The 22,373-nt window shown below is 43.4% G+C and overlaps 2 protein-coding genes across 4 annotated transcripts in view; one reads left to right on the top strand and one right to left on the bottom strand.

The window, feature by feature from the left end:
* WIPF3 (WAS/WASL interacting protein family member 3) overlaps positions 1–22,373 on the top strand; it is a 73,364-nt gene that overhangs the window by 48,858 nt on the left and 2,133 nt on the right. Inside the window, exons 5-8 of one of the 2 annotated variants that reach the window (XM_077811332.1) lie at positions 2,054–2,767; positions 4,606–4,761; positions 5,725–5,826; positions 6,684–9,607. In XM_077811332.1, the coding sequence (XP_077667458.1) occupies positions 2,054–2,767; positions 4,606–4,761; positions 5,725–5,826; positions 6,684–6,724 (1,013 nt within the window). In that variant the 3' untranslated portion in view covers positions 6,725–9,607. Of the gene's footprint in view, positions 1–2,053; positions 2,768–4,605; positions 4,762–5,724; positions 5,827–6,683; positions 9,608–22,373 lie in introns of those variants that run through there. The other variant, XM_077811333.1, reaches the window with a different exon arrangement.
* SCRN1 (secernin 1) overlaps positions 16,888–22,373 on the bottom strand; it is a 45,046-nt gene continuing 39,560 nt past the window's right edge. For both annotated transcript variants that reach the window (XM_077811336.1, XM_077811334.1), the window contains one exon: positions 16,888–17,046. In XM_077811336.1, the coding sequence (XP_077667462.1) occupies positions 16,888–17,046 (159 nt within the window). The remainder of the gene's footprint in view (positions 17,047–22,373) is intronic.

Below are 22,373 nucleotides of genomic sequence, written 5' to 3'. Positions count from 1 at the left end.
AGCAGAATTGGAATAACACCTGCATTTTTTATTGGCCATTGTAAAAGGCAGACTAGGTGGAATATTCTAAAAGTGCTACTTTGAGTGAACCAAGTCAGTCCCCAGTGCTTCTACCACACAGGAGCAGGCATGAGCAACCTTAAGAACAGCATGTGGGTTAGTACCCAATACAGCATGCAGTTTTAAAGGCACTTGTCTGTCTCCATCTCATTCTACCTTGTGCAGAGTGGAAAGCCTGTGTCGTGAGCTATCACTTATGATCTCCAGAATTTTCCCTAGAGTAGTTTTTCCCCTCAGGTTTGTCAGGCTCTCACATAAGGGAATACTAAAATGGCTGATAAACTGGAGAATGTTAAGAGGAAAATGAACAAGTGTCTCTTGTAGCAAAGCCCTGCAACCCAGGGGTGGGTGGGTGGGTGGGTGGGTGTATATATATATTTCATTCCAAGCCTCTCAACCACTGTCTGCAGCAATCATGGACTCCACTCCTTAGTAGCCAGATTGAAAGGGGGACTATTGCAGTCCAATCTGCAGTGGGCCACAGCACTGACAGATGTGACTGGTTTGGAGGAACAGCCTTGCTCCTAAGTGGCTGAAATTCCATCCAAATGGCCTAGGGCCAGGCACCATGAGAAGGGCCCTGCTTTTCATTCCTTTTAGTCTGGTCAGATAACACCATGGTAGTACGCTAGCCACAGAGACAAAGGGGAACCAAAAGCCTTCTCTCCACCTAGCACTAACAGGCTGGATGTCTTTGTCCCTGGGGCTTTCCACGGCATGGGAAAGTGTTACCTGATTTATTGTGTGGTTATTGATAATATTCCCTGTTAAGAGTTTCCAGCTAGACACTGGTTAAACTTTTGAGGTTTGAAAGGTTATAGTCCCAGAATCAGGTGGAACAGAATTCAGATTTACTTTAGTGTCTGGTGGGAACCCCGATGCGCCCAAAGGCAACACACACACTGAGGGCAGAGCAAAGCTTTAAATACTTTTATTAGCACAATTAGTAAAAAAAAAAAAAAAAAATCCAAACCAAATGAGATAGTAGCTATAGTGTGAAATCAGGCTGATGTCCTTTGCCCATACTGTCATACCTCTCATGGAAACCTAGTGGTGATCCACAACGGTCCTACCCTACCTCTGGCATACCAATCAAGTTCAGTGGTCAAGATCTTGAGGCATACATGGTGGTTTGGCCTATTATAGGGTCTGTTGGCTGTCATGAATAATCATATTAATGCCTGGCCTCCTTTATCCATAACTAGCTCTCTCACTCTAATAATGTTGGTGTCTTTATTCTGTGGGTTAGTATATTAATGATCCCACTTTATCATTTACATCAATTTGTTGCCAAGGCAAGTTCGTGGTTATGTATTCCCAGATGTTCCAGTCCTAAAATATCCAAAGCTGGTATCAGTTTGATTTCCTGTAGTTACCTGGTATTTTATACGATCTTGTAGCAAAAATCCCCTAAGTAATCCACTCCTGGTTCCCCAATAGCTTAGGGTTGCTGTTAGGCAACTCACTTATGCTAAGTCTCAGAGGCCTCAAAGCCTTATGCTAGCTACTTAAGTTAATGTCTTACAGGGTATAGGCCTATAGGTTTCTTGCATTATTGCTAAATAAAATGCCTTTAGTCTAACTCTGCGGGCTACAGAAAGGTAAGTCTTCAAACAGATTGCTTACACAGAAGCTCACTCCTCTGCAGGGAATGGGCACACTTCCTGTTACATGGGGAAACTGAGGCAAAGAAATGAAGTGACTTGCCCACTGTCACCCAGCAGGCCAGTGGCAGAGGTCTCCTGCGTCCCAGTCCAATCCCCTGGAACATGCTGCCTTCTCGACCCCCTCAAGTTAGAGATTGTCCATTGCAGAAATACTATTTACGACATTTGTGTGATGGGGAAGAGTGTCAAATCCCTTGCAGTATTTCAGTAAAAGTTTTATTGGGCAAATAGGACCAGCTCCTTTTTTGCGCTGTTTTTATCTGACTATCTGATACCAGGCTTATGTGTTGGTCTTTCATGATCTACCTTGAGGTTTTGTTTTCTAGCTGGCAAGGCTGGGCAGCTGCCTGGAGTACGAGTGCCTCCTCCAAAGTCTCCAGCCCCATTGAATGGCAATGCCAAAGCAAGCAGTAATGTTTCAAGTCCACTCGATTGTCCAAGAGCAGCACACCCATTGGAGCTACTCCGTGGGCCACGAGCAGGACCAGCTCGGCCCAGCATGCCTGCCCCTCCCCCACCACCGCCAGTTTCCAGCAAACCTTCCCTTGTTTTCCCACCTCCTCCACCTCTTCCCTCTCCTTTGGAAAAACCTGCAAAAGTGTCACCCCCAAATTTGGTGGTTCCTCCACCACCACCACCACCTCCTCCGAGTGACAAGCCCGTCAAGGTTCAAGCAACAGCTTCATACCTGCCACCTCCTCCCCTGCCCCTGGCACCGCCTTGTGGATTGCCAGTTAGAACTGACTTTTATTGCACTTCTGCCCCACAGCCTGATTTGAGGGATTATCCACCTCCAACTCCTCCCCCGCCTCCACCACCACTCCCTCCTACTCCTTCATCAAGGGGATCATTGCCGCTGCCACCCTCCCCTACCTTTAACAGTGCTGTGAACAGCCATGACATTCCACCCGCACTGCCCCCCAAATCTCCACACTTCTTGTTCCAAAAACCTGGTATTCAGTCCATGCCTCTCCCTCCTGCCCCACCCTTCCCTCAGCCAGCTGCAGCAGTGCAGAAGAAGAGACAAGTCAGAGGTGCAGGTAAGTTTTGAAAATGAGTTTTCAAACTACACAAGGCTACAGAAAAATACAACCCTAGTCTGCGAGCTACGGTGGCAGAAGACAAGATATCTAGAGCAGCAGGATCTAGGCCCCACGTGTAGAGAGGATCTCTGAACCTGGGAGCATAGATCACTGGGAACTCAGTGAGAGCAGTTGCTCCGGCTGTGGGTCTGTCTCCCACACTGCTGAGAAAACTAGTCAGTGCTTGGCTTTCTCTTCCTGAGAGCTGAGCGGTGCAGCAGGTTGGAACCAACTTTGGGACAATAAGTATTAAGTGGATTTCCTGGGGAATCCCTTGGGAGAGATTAATTCAAATTACCTAACTCCAGTTATGCAAAAACCCAGCTTTTTGAAGCTAAGCCCTTATGGAGAGGGTCATTGTCTGCTGACTACCTGTTACAGAAGGCCAGGATCAAAGAGCCTGAGCTGTATTTAAAAAAACAAAACAAGAAAAACCTGATCTGGCCGGCCTGGGTTCTGGATATAAGATAGATGAACTTCTAACCATGGGGAAAACCTAGTTGTAGGTTTCGAAAGACTAAAACCTACCAGAGCCTTAGTTTGGAGTTGGGGATGATCTCTTCGTAGGCTTTTTAGCATGCATGTAAGTTTTTATTGTTTTTTTTTGTTCTCTGTCATGCTTTTACCTCAACCATAAATGTGGTTGCTTATAACTGTGGAAAATACACTGATCATGGCCCCCTGAGAGAAAGCAAAGCACAGGTACTGGCCTTTTTTAGCAGTCTGGCTTGCTGAAGATATGCCCATGTAAAGCAGGGAGCTGTGCAGCCGTAAAATCCCTGGTCAGCAGAGTGTAAGGCAGGTTTCTGCTCTGGAGAGGTGACAGCAGAGAACTGGAACCCTAAAGGGGGTGCCCTTTGTGGACCCTGGAGGGGGAGTACAGGAGCAGTTACCCTGAAACTGTGACACACAGGGGGGCAGTGTGTGTGATCTATGACTGTGTGAATTTCCATAAGTGCCAACAGCAGTGAAAGAAGCGTAGAAGGGCAAAGCACAGAGAAAAGTCGTACAGTCTTTATGGGAAAGGAACAGTGATGAGAAAGACAGGAAAATGAGTTATGAACAACTCAAGAGAAGGCAGATAATTGCGCTAGGTAGAGAAAGGCAGCTCAACACTGAAGAGTGGACAAAGGCAAAGCTAATCAACTTGCTGTATTCTGATGAGGAAGAGGAATCATAGTTCAGGTTCACAAAGAAAATCCAGCCCAGGAGAAATCTTAGAACCAACTCCTTGGAGAGAAGCAGGGAAGAGGTTGATAGAAACATCCTCCATGTTCCATCCAGACCAAATGCATCATTGCAACAGGGATTGGGGACAGATATACGGGCAGACTGAGAGGATACAGGTGGAGAGGGGCAGACTGCATCTGGAAATCCAGCTGCTTGTAGACCAGAAGTGCCAGTTGGAAAAAATATGAAATTGGGTTTGTGAGATTGAGAAATATGCAGCTCCCCATAATAAAAACCAGCTAAAGGGTATGGGCTGAACCTTACATATGGACGCGTAGATAGCGCAATTAATTGACTATATATTTTTTTTAAAGCTAAGGGAAACACCTTTTAAATATAATGGGTCAGGTATTCAGAGATAGTGATTAGTATAGAATAGATCCAAGCATTACTGCTGTAGTGATTCTAACATGACAGCTATAAAGTATCCTCCTACCATGGTGCCATTTGGCTTTGAACTAAACATTGTGTCAGGTCTAAAGTCCAATCAGTTCATTTTTCAAAGGAATGTATTAAGAACTCATTCATCCATTACTGTATCTTTGTGCTGTCTGCTTCTTTTTAAGTAAGCCACACTGGAAAGTTAATTCCGCCTCCGCTGCCTCCAGCAAGATCACCATCAACTGAGCTTACAAGCAAGTGTCCATATACCCAAGTTTCATCCTGGCCAGCTGCACGTGAGCCCTTTCCACGGCACAGAAATGGAAACATGCACATCCTTGGTAATATTTTCTAAATTAAACTTCTTTGCTATACTTGAAAGATTTCTACACAAAAGCCTGATAAATATACATCCTACCAAAAATCTCTCACGCAAATCTTACAGTAACTGTGAAAGTCCAGGGTGCATGAAGTCCACTGTGAAAAAGCAGTATAACTAAAGATAGAGAGATGCTCTGTAGTGTTCCTCTGTAGAAGAGCCTTATACAACAACAAAGTTATAACTTCTCATTAGGTTTTTGGACTATCTGATAGAATAGAAAAGTAGACACCTGCTATAAAATTCTACAGGACAGTGCAAAATGCTATACAAAAGTAATAACGGTCTATTAAATTATATTGGGTTTAGAGTAATATCTACAGAAGCCTAGTGGTTTCATCCCCATTAAATTCTATAGGACAGAGGTTCCCAAGGACACTTTTTTTGGTTTGGTGAGTTGGCTGTTTGGTCTTATGTTTGTTTCTAGCTGCTTCATTACTCTAAAGCCAGGTCAGAATACATCAAATACTGTCCTAACCAGAGCTGTCCCTAGGGTATGGCAAATCGGGGCAACCACTCCGGGCCCTGTGCTTTGGGGGCCCGCAGGCCGGCGCGATTGGCCAGCGTAGTCAGTCCCAGAAGTGACTGATTCGTCACTTCTGCCCCAGGCTCCGCACCCCCCTTCAGGACGGCCCTGGTTCTAACACCATAAAAAATTGCTGTGATTGCCAGAGGCATGTTATATGATTAGTATTGGGATGGTGCAGTTGTGAACAAAAAAGGGGTGATTAACCGGATAATCGCACTTAAGATGGAGTTTTTCCACAGCATGAACTACTGTAAACGTCACTGGGATATCAGTCAGGCACTTCAACTGTAATAGTTAACTGCCTCATCAATTTTTTTCCAGTGGTAACCCAGCTTTGTTAATGGTGGCCAGAGTTTATTTTCCAGGTAATAGACAACTTTTTTTTTAATTCTCCAGATGAGTTTGAATCTAAGTTTACTTTTCATTCTGTGGAAGAATTCCCCCCTCCCGATGAATTCAAGCCATTTCAGAGAATTTATCCCAGCAAGGCATCTAGAGGTAAGTATTGAAAAATCTTGTACAAGCATGACAGGATTAAAGCTGTTTTTCCAACATAGTTAAAAATGTCAATGTGAATATAAATAAAGTAACACTGGGCAACAATTTAGTGTTAAATTATGATTGAGTTGCTAGGATATCATGATATACTTTCAGTGTTACTGTTATAATGAATCCCAAAGATAGGATTCATTGTCTTTTGTTATAAAATGTTTCTAGAAAAAGATGAAACAGTAACATGTGCTGACATGCCACCAGTTTAATTGTATTCATTACATTATTTAAGTAGGAAGCTCTTAAGTTAAAAATATTACGTAAACAGACTTAGCATGGTCTTGACTCAGCCTTAATGTGTTCATGAACAGGTGATGTCAGAAATGAACTGTGGTTTAATACTGAACCTGTAATCACTATATACGAATATAAAAGACAGTTCCAAGATTTCAAACCTGAGTGCTTAAAGTTGCGTCCTAACTCTATATTTTGGCACCTAGATAAGAATGACAGATTCTCAGAAGCACCAATACGCTGGGAGATACAGATGCTCAGCCTTTGAAAATCATATCACTGTGTTTTGGGAGCACAACTTCACCCACCCAGCTTTGAAAATAGGCATTTTAAAAAACAGATAAATAAAATCACACAAGTTCCTATCCTAACCATCCAAGCTACTATTAGTATAGATCCCATGGGTTCTGTATTATGTTAGACAACTCCCTACCCCCGAAATCTTCATGCTGGCACTACTTTTCTTAGACTGGATCCAGTTTCTATACAGGGGCATTGCATGATGTACTGTAAGCATATACAGAAACAATGGACATCCTGTAATAGATGGTATCCTATGTATCTTATAGATACCCCTACAAATCCTCCACTAAGAACACATGTGAGATGAGAAGATCCCTCTAACAGATCTCTGGTGCAGAACTACACAGGAGGGTGAAGATAACAAGATAATGTATGAAACAGAGGAGGTTTTGTTAAATGAGTAGAGATTATATTTTAACAATCAAATGATGCAGCATCACTGATTTGATATTTTTAACTGGAAAAAAGAAAATACTTTAATTATGCATTCTCTGAACTAGCCTAGTCATCGTATGGCAATAGAGGAGAGTGCTGGCACAGGCTTTTAGATGATTGTTGTTTACTTCAGGAATTTTTAAAACCAAGCACCATGAGATTTAAATTCTTTAGAAGTGGTCATTATGTAATTCTCATTCAAATCATCATCAAGATATCATCTCAAACAGTATTCCACGCATTACTCATATTTTTCTTCCTCATCTTTTAAATATTTTTAGTATTCCCCCAAAGAGCTCTAATTATATTTACAGGAGTTTTCAATTAGCTATCTGAAAATAAGATACTCTATATATTGTATGGTTTTTGGCATGACTTTATAATCTCATTGTAAGTTACTTTGCTGCCTGTTTCCTACCTACTGCCACCCCTCCCCCCCGCAACCCGCTGCAAAATGGCCTCTTCCTCAATATTACCACAGAGGGGTCCATAATTACAGGGATCTATTGGTCAAACATATATATAGGCAGGAAAAAGGGGCTGCGGACACCACTGCACGCAGTACGCTACTCTCTCTCAGGTTTGCTAGTGGGTGTACCTGTCAGAAGGGAATGAGCTGGAACATGACTACCTGGGCTGGACTGCCTAACAGCATTGTCATGCATTAGCAAATAAGGCAAAGCTTTTCCAAAGTGTTTCTCCTCGGTCAGAAAGAGAAACTGGGATGAATGCATTTGCCAGCATGTGTGTGTACAAGGGCACAGCTGGACCATCATGTTGCTAACATGTGACCCTTTTGTACAGTATAGATTTTCTCTTTAAATACTGCTTATTGCTGCTGCTAGCCAGGAGCCCACCTGCCACTTGTCTGACAGGCTTTCTAGACATTGTCATTCCCTCACCATAATCCCCAAGATGCCCCTCTCCAGTTAGCTAAAGAAGCATGTAATAGCTAAATACTAGAAAGACGACAACTAGTATTGCTCATTCTCACCAATCTCCTTTGAACAGCTCTGCAGGCAATTGCCAGAAGTCCTCCTTCATTTATATGCTCCATGCAGCTCTTTTCACCCAATACTCAATGCGAGCTGTGAAGGGTTGTAGTCTGGAACTGCAGATTGATTCCCAAGATACCTTAGTTTGCCACAGGTGCCAAAAACTCTCCTCCCCTTTCTGCCAGTTGCCAGGGTAGCTGACAGGGTGGCGAGCTCATGCAGGTTACCTTAATTACCTCACTGGAAATCAGACTTTTCCTTGCCAGTGCATCCATAGGTTGGCTTGTCTCTGAATGGCTTAAAGTTATACAATAAAAATGGCCAGGTTAAGAGTGCTTCGGTCAGTCTTTTAATTCACGTGTTGTTTCCCTTGGAGACTCAATTTCAGGACCCTGGTCCTGAGTTCCCACAAAGTAGCTTTAATCTCTTGTTTTTCAAGAGCCCAGGACTGTGGGGGTGCCTGAAATCATTCCAGAGGTTCTGCACTCTGGCAGGCAGCTTCTCATTAATCCTCTTCTTTCCAGGGGAGCAGTGGCTGCTTAGCTAAACAGAACTGATTTTGCAAGCAGTAGCCAGGAGGGGGAGCAGCAGGCTGCAGATCAGAGAAGGGAGGTAGGAAACTCTCCCTGGTAGGTGGCTTCCATTTCAGTACAGACCTTGTGGGCAGGAGACAACCTGGACCCCTCCCTAGGTTAGCAGAGGTGGTAGTGATCTCCAAAGGAGGAAACTCAAATATGGAGCCAGAGCAGGGTAGATTTTAGGAGGATGGCTAGATTTGATGGTGTGGGCTGGGGAAAGCTGATGGCATTATGACTATTCAAATATGCATATGAAATTAAAGCCTTATTTGCATAAACTCTGCAGCATCCCAAATTGCAAATCTAGCAGGTATGTTAAATCCAGTTTAGGGGTGTAGTTCTTCCCCTTTGCTGTCTATCTCTGGATAGTATCTTTCTCTGCAAAGTTAGCTAGTAGCCTTGTCACCACCACCTAAATACTAAGGAAGGCAGAAGTGGTCATGCCCTTGTAACTAGCTGGACTTCAAGGACATCAGGTAAAGAAGATCCCAGCAACTCTGCTGTGAACAATTGGGGGTGGGGAAGTTGTTCACACGGTGCCTGACTGGTCAACAAAAAGAAGGTAACTGTGTGTGGAATCATTCATGGGGGGATAAGTGGGCTGCAGGTACCTACTTATGCTTAATATACTACCCCCTCCCCCACGAAGGGCTTGGGACCAGATTCATCAGTGAACTCTAGCAATTTGACAGCTACTTTGCATTGCTGGACCCACAGACCACAGCAGTGAATCTGGCCCTGAGTCTGATGGGATAGAGGAAGTACAGAGTGAGGTTCTGGAGCCACTGAATTATCTCCTGGAAGAACAACTTTTCCAGCTGTAGAATGCAGCAGCACCATAGGGCTTCTGAAACGTAACCCCCTCCTGGCTCTTTTTCTTGCCTGTACTGATCTCTTAATAAATAGTTTACCTGTGTGTGTGTGACATATTGAAAAATAAATGCTGTCACCAGTATTGTAATTACAATAGTTAACTGTGCTTGAGCATATAAAATATAATAGTCAAATTTAGGTAGGCATCAACATGGGCGTTGCATCTTTTCTTACAGAAAGTCTAATATGAGGCTATTCAGGAATAGTATTCTGCTACAGTATTATTGGCATTGTGCATTAAAAGCAAATGTGGAGTATGATTTCTTGCCTATTCTCATCTGTACTGGACCCTGTAATACTGTGCAACAAATATTTTATAAGGATTTCTAAAACAATAAAGTGTCTTTGTAGATTAGTTCCTCCTTTGTACTTTAACTTGTGTGCATTAAATGGAGAAGGGGTTTTGGGCAGCAGGCTCCAGTGCTGGGACTTCAGGAGCCTGGCCGTGCAGCCCTGGGCTCCAACCATAGGGTGGCAGGTACTGACTCCCACTCCCCTCCCCCCCCCAAAAAAATCCAGCCATGCAGCCCTGGCAGGGCTTCAGCCCCTGGTTCTGGCCCCCAACTCTGCCTTGGTTTCTGGCCAGGCAGTGGCAGATGCTGGCCCCAGGCACTGAGCCGCAGCAGGCTTTAACCATGGGGCTTCAGGATCTGGCTGCAAGGCTTCTGCCTCTGGACCCCAGTTCTGGCAATGCAGTAGCGGGTGTGGGTTCTGGTCCTGGCCTCCGGCTACACAGTGGTAGGCACTGGCCCCAGGCGCTGGCCCCCAGCCATGCGGCAGCAGGCTCTGACTGTGGGGCTTCGGGTGCCAACCCTTGGCTCCAGCCGTGCAGTGACAGGTGCTGACCCCCAGCTCCGGCAGCGTGGCCCTGGCGCTGATCCCCTGCCCCAGCTGCATGCGCTGACCGACAGCTCTGGTCCTGGCCTCTGGCTATGCAGCAGCCGGTGCTGACCCCAGACCGCTCAGCAGCAAGTGCTGGCTCCAGCTACATGGTGTCGGGCGTGGACTCCTGGCTCCAGCCGCGGGTTCTGGCCGTGCGGTGGTAGGCAGAGGTCCTGGACTCTGACCACAGCTCCAGCTGTGAAGCAGCAGGCTCTAATCTCTGGCTCCAGCGACACAGCTCCTTTCCCTGGCTCTGCCCTGGTAACATGGCAGCAGACACCAACCCCTGGCTCTGACTATGCAGCAACAGGGCTCATCAGCCACCCCCATCGCCCCTAGACCCTGCTGCCTCCCCTGACCTGCATCTATCCCACCATCATCTCTGGCCCCCACTGCTGGGCCCTGGGGCTTGCGGAGAAAAGTGATATTAACACACACATGCAAGAAACACTTTTCACAGCCTCCCAGGTAGCTACTAAGTATGCTGTGAAAAGTGATATTAACAATCACTTTTCACAGTATTTTTATTGTCTACAATATACCCCTCCATATATAAATTATTTGGATGTGTATCTGTGCCTATTTAATTGTTCCTAAATTTAATTATTTTTTAGGGAAAGTGTCAGTGCGGCCACCAGCGAGAGTTAGTGGCCGCACTCTGAGGCCACCAAAAATTTTGTTTTGATAACCTAGGCACTAGATGGTGCCTCATGGAAGCTAGCCAATAGGAGGTCCCAATCCCCACCCCTCTGCAGTAGACATCTAAGTCTGGGCTGCAGGGGGGTACCTTGCGATTCTCAGCTGCCACCCCCTTTTTTTGGAGTTAGATGGCTATGCCACTTCAGGTAAAAGTGTGGGAGGAGGAAGAGGAGGGAACCTGCCTCTAACTTTGGTTAGGATACTAATTTAGGAGATTGGAAAAACCTGGTTGAAGTCACCTTCCCCCTGAGAAGGAGAAGGCCTTTGAACAGGTGTCTGCCACTTTTCCAGGGGGATAGTCTGAGAGGGCCACTTCTCTCTCTCTCTCTCCTCTTGAAGCTGTTCCACTGTGGATAAAATATTTTTAAAAAGTCACTGGAGCAGGGGCACTGGCTTCTAGGTCTCCCATGTGATTTCTCTAGCAACCACGCTACAGTGAGTCTTGTGCTTGCACACACTGTTGTTGGCCCAATGCCTTTTTCCTTTTAAAGTTATCTACAGTGGAACAGCTTCAAGAGGATGGATTAAGGAAATACCACATCAGACTATCCCATAGTCCAGGGATCTCCCAGATCTCAGCTGAGTTCCCTAGCTAGTGGGCTAAAAGTTGAGGGAGTTGTCCTTGCTCCCCCTAGTCAGTTTGACTAGGCCTGCCTCTAGGGGTCAGAGTTGGTGCTGTGGCACCTGAGCAGAGGTTTTTGTGAATGGCAGGATCCCTAAATCTGGGCTTTAAGTGCTTAAATCCTTTCCTGAATCGAGCCTTAATTATTTAAAATTCCTCTGTATCCAAACCTTCATCCCACTACATTTTTATACAACACATGGTGCTGGCTGACTTTTTACACATCTGAACACATGGAAAGTGTGGGAGAAAGTGGATGTTGACTATCAGAGCCTGAGGTAGCAGGGAACTTTGACTCCATGTGCTGAACTACATTGTTGTGCTGGTAAATTAAATTTAGAAATTTAAAAAATACAGATGATACGAACACATAAGGTACCCCCACAAAACTAAATTCTTTTCACTACTCTACAGTGTGATGGTTCAGCATCCATGACTATTTGAGTGCTTGATGCTTCTGCCCGGTCAGTAAGGCACTGACTTAACAAACAATCTAAATCCGTAACTAAAGAGGGTATTGCTTTCTCCAGTATTATGGGAGAAGTGTATGCAGTGATGGTACACACAAGAGAGGGTCTCAACCCCAGCCCTTTATATAATATCACTACTATGCATGAAGGTAAGGGCCAGAGAGCACTTTGCTCAAAGGGACTTTGCAGGGTGAAATTTTTTGTACAAAATAACTTAGTACCTGGCTCATGGTGCTGAATTTATTTATTAATTTTGCCAAACAGTAGTTCCCAGCAGATATGTAATTCCCACAATATGACTGCAAAACTCTACTTATTAGTTCCCACAAGAAAATTAGCCCAAGCTTTGCAGTGCCTTGGTTCAGTCTGAAGGCATACATCTTGACACACCCCCAGACAGGGAACAGGGCTGATGTTTGCAAACAGCTGCATGAAATGGTGGGCATAGCTTCAGAGAACAATACAAAAGAGTGCACTCTCTTTAAAGTAGACATCTTTATTCCCTGCCCCCTTTGGCTCAACATACCTAAGCCCAAATTCAGCACAGATGTGAAACAATGCCACTGTGCCACCCACTCCACTGGCTTTGAGGTTTAGTGTCTTTACCCTGCAAGCATTAAGCAAATCAGCACACATATTTTAATTTACAACATACTGTGTTTCACGTAATGCTTGTACTAAGCCTGCCCTGAATGATGCTGACAAGAGCTTGAGTTTGGACAATCATGGTACATCTACACAACAAATGGCAGCCTGCAGCCATGAGTCTAAGCCTGGGTTGACAGACTTAGGCTTGCACTGTGCTACTATAAATAGCTACGTTGACATTCAGGCTCAGGCTCTGAAGTCTAGGGTTGGGGTTCAGAGCCTAAGTTCTAGCTTATGCTGCAATATCTACACAGGTGTCTTTAGCACTGGAGCACAAGCCCAAGGTCTGTTGCCCCAGTCTCAGAGATTCTATGCCACAGGCTGTGAGATAAACCCTTGGAGGCCCCAGTCCTGCAAGTGACTTCATGTAGGAGCATCCCTGAACCACATCCAGGCCCACTGAAGTCAAGAGAATGTGGACAGAATGCTGTGCTTCTTGAAGTCAGTAAGTTGCAGGAGCAGAGCCTTAATGTGTAAGAATGAGAACACTAGCATTTTCATCTCAGTTGTGTGCTTTTAGAGCAGAAGATGTCTCCCTTCTAAGCAGAACTCCTGTCTTAGAACTAGAGAGGAGCCAAGTGCAATATCTGGTTTCAGAAATTAGATTTTGCCTTTTTTTAAGCCATGGCTGCAGTACACAGAGTGCACTAACAGAAGCAAGATAGAGGAGGAACTTTAAAAAAAAAAAAACCACAAGGCTCGAGACATTTTACTTATTTAAGTGGACCAGCTCTTCAGTGAATCAGTATATACTCTTATTTCCAAGAGCATATACTTACATTAGTTTTATTTACCACAACATTGCAATCATTTACACCTAGGCAACATAGAACATGATTACACACACCAAATTAGTTACTATGTAAGAGAATCCAACACACTAGCGCAAAAGGCACAATAAGCACTGCCTGCCTGCATTTCCCTAATGCACAAGCCTGTCTAGCCAGTTGCTGGTATTCCATGGTTTGGGTATAGTTTTAGAATCTCTATTGACTATATGAAATGGTTGACACTGTCATTCAGTATCACATTTTGAGACCATATGTGCTAAAGAATGTTCCTTTCATCTTTATTTTATTTCAGAATCTGACAAGCAAACTTTAAACTCCAGTCAGTCATTACTTGGCTACGTTTCCATTACATTTACCTTGCTTTGGCAGCACACATATTTGTATTATATATTCTGCTGAATACTGGCCTCTTTGGCACTTCTTAAATTATGGATGCAATTTTTTTGACTATGCACAATACTGCTTTGGCTGTTTTAAATCGCTGATGATTCAATGTACAGCAGCTGTGGCAAAATGGCCAATGTTGTTTTGGTGGGTCCCCTGCTTTTCTTGGCAGGGGGGCTAGGACACCACCCCTTGCCCTTGCTGTTGGGGCATCAAGGGCCCCACTAGTGGCCCTGGAAGGTGGTAGAGGAGGGAAGTGGGGAATGGGTCTGGGTTTGCTCCTCACTCTAAGCCCCAGCCCCTCCCAATCCCTACAAGTTTCTTACCCTCAGTCATTGACACTGGGAGAGGAAGTCTCCCTTCCTCCAGTTCTCAGCAACACCCTCTCTGCCTGAAGCAGGGAGGTTTTATTAGGTTTCTGAGGGGCCTTAATTGACTACAGGTGCTCCTATTAACCTGAAGTAACCTTTCCTTTTCTACAGCGAACCACACCGTAATTAGGCTAGGGCTTATATATCTCCCCTCTCCCACAGCTCCCTGGCTCTGCTGTATTGCACAGCATATTAAAAGAATTACAGAAACACACTATAAAATATGGTTATTATAGCTATTTCATGCACTACAAAATGGTAAAACATCATAGTACACAGTGGTTCACCTCTGAACAGTTACTGAGGTTATCTGGATACTTGGTATAGTGGCCACTGTCTTACACTTGGAGTGGCAGCTACGCTGCCTAAGAGACATGTTCAATGTTACCTGCAAAGTCAAGGGCATGGAATGTAGGACTCCTAGAAAGGTGTGGATCACCTCTGTCCTGTTTCCATTTGAAGCAAGTTGGAATTATAGTACTTATGGAAGAAGGGAGGTAAGTTCAAAAAACAAAGACACATAAAAAACCCAAAAGGGGATACAAAGAGAATTAAAAGGGAAGAGCAATAACAATCAGAAAATCAGGTTGAGCCCAGATGTATTTCACTGGCAGATCTTTTTGAAATTGTATTCTACAATAGCCTGGATTAATACTGTTGTTTGAGGAGATCTGATAAAGCCACTACAGGAGTTTAACAGAAAGCAAGTAAATTGAAGGCATTATTTTATGGCTGTAGAGGCTTTGTGTAGCCACAGCATAAATATAGACTTACGTGTCTGCTGAATGGATTTAGAGCTGCAAGTGGCAGATGAAGCATTAGTAAAAACTTCCTTAAACTGTGTTTGTAAGATGTTTGATGCTGATTCTAAGCATCCAAGAGCTACATATTTTCTAGGGGTTGGGTGCAGCCACCAAACACACTGTCAGTGTCAAAAGGGTGGTAAACTGATGCTCCCCTTCCGAGAAACTTCAGTTCCTCAGTGGGGACTTCTCTTCTCAATCATCAACCTCCCTCCAAAAGAAAAACTGGTTTGTTCATGCTGCTGCAATATTTCAATGGGTGGGAAATAACACCTTGTCTCCACCCAGCTCTAATATTGTCCCTCGTGTCATGAGTTAAGAAGGTTCCTTGATCAAAGCTCACCCTCTGCACTGGGTTAACTTCTTAAAGTGAAGGAGTTATGGTAAGAGCACATGAAAAGTAGATAATCACTGGAGTCACATGAATCCAAATATGAATGCAGTGGGTAAAATGGTGTTTGAATGCTGATAAAAAACTGCAAATAAACCATTTGTATCCTCCTCCCTGCAGAGTGTAAAGGAGTAACATTCAGATCTTAGCTTCGCTGTGAATTTGTGCCTTGCAAGGACTAAGCAACAGTTCAGTCATGATCGTTTCCTTTTCCTTGTACTAAATAAGTGGAGATTTCCTCCGGGTGTAAAGAGCACATACCATTTGGAGAACTCACAGAATTGTCTTTCATACGGCAATATGGTCCCCCAGCCAGACTGCTGTCCCTAATTTTATTTTCAACACCCAGCCTCTATTGGAACAAAAGAAGTGTTCTGACTGAGCTGTCACTGCATTGCTGTGTCTATCAATGCTGCCTTGGAGTCATTTGATTACACAATGTACCAGGCGCTCCGTTTGATTCTGCCTGCAATACACAGTACTATGAATCTAGGGAAAGGAAAAAAAAAACCTACCAGACATCACAAGTGCAATAGTTGTTTTTCCAAGGTATGAACAGATGAGGGCAGCACTGAGCCCTGGGGGGCATGATTCTGCTCATGTGTTCTGGCATAAGTCAGGAGTGGCTCCATTGCAACCAACAGAGTTACACAAGCAAGCTCAGAACCAGGCCTTATCTCTAATTCAGATGCTGCTGTTTTTGTTTTTAAAACCTCTGTAGTTTCCAATGTGAAGTGGGAAGCGTACACTTACCTGGTGAAATTCTAAGCATTTGAACTTTGCTACCTAGCCTGAGCTATGTAGGGGGAGGGGGAGATAAAAACAAACAAAAACAATTGTTTGCTTTAAAAGATTATATGGAAATTACACTGGATTGAAGTTATTCCTTGTTTTAATTTTTTGTTGCCCAAACAATGAAACATTCTGCACTACATTAGCTGGCATGCACACACGGACCAAACAGTGACTCTCTCCTTTCACTACACACAGAACGGGACCACCGCATGATTGGACAAAGGAAAGCAATTTTGTTAACTCAATATAGCTACTGAGGAACATTTTTCTAGAAAGACAGAAGGCTTTTTGTTTGTTTTCCTCCTGCAAATTCAGCTATGTGGACTGGAGACTATCTTTCAAGGCTCGAAGAACTATAGAGTCTTCTTGTGAAAAGGCTAACGGTGTCCACTGTGGCTGAAATGAGATAACAGTGGTTTAAAATCCACGTACAGCAACAATCAAATGGAAAACTAAGAGAGGCTATAACATTACATAAAGGACAAAGACTTTTGAGACAATCTGTTCAGAGAAGGTATCAAAAGGGGAATAAAGATAATGGAGGCCTGATTCTACAATCATTTAAAGTGGTGTAAACCAGGAGTAACACCACTGAAGTTATACCAGCACAATCAGAATCAAACTAAGTCTTGTATTTATACATCTTATTTATACATGTGCAGATGAGCTGCTTTTCTGACAACTTAGCAGACAATTTAGTTTCTAAATCAAAGTATTAAAACGTTTGCTTACTTCACTTGAAGAACTTAATTTCTGTATCGACACAGTCATAGAAAAGGTCTGCTACTTCAGCAGGATCCAGAACCTCTGTACTGGTGAGGATGTCCTCCATAGCTTCTAAGCCTTGTCTTTCAAGGTCTAACATAATCCTCATCAGCTTCTGACCTTTATCCTAAAGGCAAGAAACAGCCAGCTTAAAATACCCATTAAACAAATTCAAGTGACTTTTTACTACTCCTCTCTGCTGGGGGGGCACTTTCACAGTATTTGAAAATGTCCCATTCCTCCACCCACCCACCCCCCCCGCCCCGGTACTGATTTTTTCCTTTTCTATGTTAGTGTGGTAGAACCCGAAGCAAAAATGAAAACAATGGTCTATCATTTAATATGCAGAACAAATAATAGAGACTAGTAATCAAGAAACAACTTTAGTAAAATAGTGAGTAGTAAATTCAAAGGAAATAAGAACGTTAAAGATTGAGCACAGCTTGGGGGATAAAACTTGTATAACTCTGAGGGAGTTTCTTTGATTCATCTCAAGTCTGGAAGCTCATTAACAACAAAAATACTGCAAGACAGCCAGGAGTTCCCGGAAGGATTTTCAAAAACCAGGCAGAGAACAGAATGTAGAACAGTATCCCGCAGAACATCACCCTCTTTACTCTACTCTAGGTTTAGTCATGGGATTAAAATTAATGAGTTTGCCCATTTACCTTTTAACCTTTGTATAGTCAAACAGCATCAAAGTGAAAGACAGATCAAATGTTACATCTAAGTTACAGAGAAGAAAGATTCTAGCCCGGAATAAGGGCTGCATCTGTGTCAGACACTGAAAGGTTTACTTGGCTGCTGCTTTTCAACATTTTCTATGTAGAAGGTCCTCTCCAGAAAATATATTGCTTTAGCTAGTTTTTAGCATAAAAGTCCACTTTCTACGTGAGTGTCTGTGAATGGTTGCATCAAGTGGCAGGACTGCTGTGTGTTTTTTGGAACGGACTCCTTGAAAAGAAAATGCCATTTCTATCTTCGTAGACTATTTCACTTATACTGGAAGCTGCAAATGAGATTCTCACTCTCAGAAGGACCATTTTTAGCAGGAAGGGTGGCTGGGAGTTTTGCAGGTTTTCTTATTGGTACTCTATAGCTCTTCCCCAGAAGGCTAGAGTCACTTATGCTAAGCTTCAGAGTATCAAGAATCCAAAGTTTCCGCATCATGGGCCCTGGTGAATTTAATATTTGCTCTTAAGGGTGTTCTAAAATTTCACCTCAGAACACTGAATACTTTTCAGACAGAGTGGGCTGACTCAGTCTGACTTTCTTATTTATTCTCCATGATTTGGAGGTTGGCCTCAAATTAATTTTCCAAATCCACTACCGCCTTTTTTAAAAATTTTAAACGTGGTAAGTTAAACTTGTCAAGTTTACCATTTATAATTACTGAAGAAGCCTTCAAGTCATCTTATGTAGCAGTTACTTCCACCACCACCATAGGTCTGCTGGGCTTTTCTGATTGTGGGTCTATGTGACTCTACAGCTGACAGCAAAAGACTAACAGGTTGAGGTCAGAAAGTTTTAAACAGAAACAGGCTGCTCTGTTTGCTTTTTGGGCTCAGGCCTTTGTGTAAAACAAAAGCGAAACTTTTCTGAGAGAAAATACCATCATTTAAAGTTACAGAACTGGGGTGGGTGTCACTGTGTTAAAAGAGGGTTTTCAATAGCCCTTTTCTCTGAAAAATGCACTATGAACAGTCTTTTCCTTTATTAGCTCAATAATCAGAAGGCATGTGTCTAATGAATCTTACAGAAAAAAAATGAACTAGATCTTGTTTCATTCCCTTAACGGATGAGATGGGATGCACCTGGAGAAGATACAATAAATAGGATGTTTTTTCATGATGCATGGCATTTGGTGGAGCCATTGAATTTACCTTGTTGTGCTGATGATGAAATGGGGGAGTCATCAACCTACTGTACATAGTTTGCCAAAATGGCAGATTATTGATTTAATTCAACAGACCAGTGTTTGAATCCTTAGAACACTGGTGCTGATTATAGTTGTCTGCAGCTGCAGACCCCTTCTGTAAGCCCCCTCGAGAAATCGGATCCCCTTTTATCTAACTGGAGGGTTTGCAGTTAAATTCTCCTTCTTAAACTCCACCACTAGGAGTCTGAATTGAGCTGTCAGCAGGAAACCCTGGCTTCTCTTACTTTCTGCTGAGGACAGACTACTGCTACCCCCTGTACAACATTTGTCTCATTGTCTGTCAGCTCCTACTCTTCGTTTCCTTGTGCATCAGTGCAGCACAGCAAGAGGGAGAGGAGGCAGTTGGCAGTCTCGCAAGAGAGCATCAGACCATTCCTACACAGATATGAGTATGCGCCAATGATTTTGGATGGAAGGGTAAAGACCAAGGAGGGAGCCTTGGACAATGGGGAGGAGAGGCTGACATGCTCTATACTGCTAGCCAGTGTGGATTGTAATAATTGGAGCTCTGCTGATGATAGCTACCTACTTCTTTATTCTGCCCTCTTTATTGCGGGTGAAGTGAGAAAGGCATTTCCTTCTGACAATTTTGACTATCTGTAGAGTGGTCCTTTTGTGACTTGCCTGGTTTAAGGTCACTTTCTCCTCAAGGGAAATCTTCTTTCATGGCCTTTACAAGAGTGGACATCTTCGGCTATACAAATTCTGAGGGGACCAATGCTGCTCAACCTGTAGCCCAAAGGTTACACCACCCAGGGTAAGATGTAGTTATACATGTGATGTTTACCACTCATGTTCCAGCACCATCCGGTATGGGGTACACAGTGCTCTCTGCTGACGGACTTCATGAGCCTCGTCAAGGTTCCTTCCCCACTCTGAACTCTAGGGTACAGATGTGGGGACCTGCATGAAAACCCCCTAAGCTTATGTTTACCAGCTTAGGTTAAAACTTCCCCAAGGTACAAACTATTTTACCTTTTGCCCTTGGACTTTATTGCTGCCACCACCAAGTGTCTAACAAATATATAACAGGGAAAGAGCCCGCTTGGAAACGTCTTTCCCCCAAAAATCCTCCCCAAACCCTACACCCCTTTCCCGGGGAAGGCTTGATAAAAATCCTCACCAATTTGCATAGGTGAACACAGACCCAAACCCTTGGATCTTAAGAACAATGAAAAAGCAATCAGGTTCTTAAAAGAAGAATTTTAATTGAAGAAAAAAGTAAAAGAATCACCTCTGTAAAATCAGGATAGTAAATACCTTACAGGGTAATCAGATTCAAAACATAGAGAATCCCTCTAAGCAAAACCTTACGTTACAAAAAGACACAAAAACAGGAATATACATTCCATTCAGCACAACTAATTTTATCAGCCATTTAAACAAAACAGAATCTAATGCATATCTAGCTAGATTACTTACTAAGTTCTAAGATTCCATTCCTTTTCTGTTCCCGGCAAAAGCATCACACAGACAGAGAGAACCTTTGTTTCTCCCCCCCTCCAGCTTTCAGAGTTTCTTGTCTCCTCTTTGGTCATTTTGGTCAGGTGCCAGCGAGGTTATCCTAGCTTCTTAACCCTTTACAGGTGAAAGGGTTTTTCCTCTGGCCAGGAGGGATTTTAAAGGTGTTTACCCTTCCCTTTATATTTATGACAAGCCTCAACACACCAACCAATGTTAGATACATTCCCTACTAGACTGGATACAGACAGGGCTGTCTCAGTTTGGTAATTTCTAAAAACTTCTTTTTAGAGGGAAAACAAAATTCCTGCTCTGAGGTATAAAAAGCCACTCCATTGCAAGAGATGAGATCTGCAAGACTAACTATAAATGTGAGTTTGTAAAATTCACATTAACAAATATGTGAACACAAACGACTGCTGAAACAGGAATTGCATAAGATGTCATAACTTTAACAAAAAGTTATACATTATGAATCATTCCATGGCATTTTGGGCTGTATAAGTAGGGGCATTGCCAGCAGATCGAGGGACATGATCGTTCCCCTCTATTCGACATTGGGGAGGCCTCATCTGGAGTACTGTGTCCAGTTTTGGGCCCCACACTACAAAACTGATGTGAAAAATTGGAAAACGTCCAGCGGAGGGCAACAAAAATGATTAGGGGACTGGAACACATGACTTATGAGGAGAGGCTGAGGGAACTGGGATTCTTTAGTCTGTAGAAGACAAGAATGAAGGGGGATTTGATAGCTGCTTTCAATTACCTGAAAGGGGGTTCCAAAGAGGATGGATCTAGACTGTTCTCAGTGGTAGCAGATGACAGAACGAGGAGTAATGGTCTCAAGTTGTAGTGGGAGAGGTTTAGGTTGGATATTAGGAAAAACTTTTTCACTAGGAGGGTGATGAAGCACTGGAATGCGTTACCTAGGGAGGTGGTTGAATCTCCTTCCTTTGAAGTTTTTAAGGTCGGGCTTGACAAAGCCCTGGCTGGGATGATTTAGTTGGGGATTGGTCCTGCTTTGAGCAGGGGGTTGGACTAGATGACCTCCTGAGGTCCCTTCCAACCCTGATATTCTATGATTCCGACATCTCAGTACTCCGGGATACAGTTCAACCTGTGATATTCCTGCCACAATCCTATTATAATGTGACAAAAGTTTTATAACACATCCCAATAACCAGTAACACCATTCAAAATAACTCTGTATCTTGTGACCAAATATACCCCTGTATTCACACTTGACACACTACTGTAATAATCTTTGTACAAGGTATGCCTTGTAAGATATCATTAGAAAACTCAATTTGCTGGTCAGTATTGTCCCGATAAAATGTGTGCCAACATTGTATGTGAAGCAATAAGAGTCCCCTGTATGATGTTATTAACACATGTTTCAAACCCCACAACTCCACCCAGGCAGTAGGGCAGACCTGACTTAATGAAGGAATGTGTGCTTGCCTTAATGTGCATTTAAGCAGTAAACAGAGTCATCAAGCAAGGAGGGAACACAATGGAAGTTCAAAGACGTGAAAATAACCCAGCAGGGACTATCCTTTCACATAGACTCTGTCTCTGGGTCTCAGCTAGAAATGTTTTTTGAGAGGAGGACAAACTATAAAAAGGAGGGACGAACACCCCAAGAGACTCCCCTCCCTCTTTCCCACCTCATTCTCCACACCTGAAAAGACAAAAAGAAACAACCATTGGACTCTGGGGGATGGGTCTTGACCTGAGAGTTTGGTCAGTAATCTGCTGGAAGCATGTGGCGAGAAAGTTTGCTTTGCAACAGAGTTAGTTTCTTAAGTAGATACTAGTAAGAGTTTTATCTTTACTTTTCTTGTAACCACTTCTGACTTTTATGCCTCATTATTTATACTCACTTAAAATCTCTTTGTAATTAATAAACTTGTTTTACTGTTTTATGTGTGATTAAGTTGAAGTGTCTGGGTAACTCTTTAAGGTAATAAACTGGCATGTTATTCCCCCTATAGGAACAACAGACAATATATTTATACTGTCCAGAACAGGGCTGGACAGTACAGGACCTACAT

This window comes from Eretmochelys imbricata, chromosome 2 (genome assembly GCF_965152235.1).
Source record: "Eretmochelys imbricata isolate rEreImb1 chromosome 2, rEreImb1.hap1, whole genome shotgun sequence".
NCBI classification, from domain to species: Eukaryota; Metazoa; Chordata; order Testudines; family Cheloniidae; genus Eretmochelys; species Eretmochelys imbricata.
This window is presented reverse-complemented; position numbering and strand designations above follow the sequence as displayed.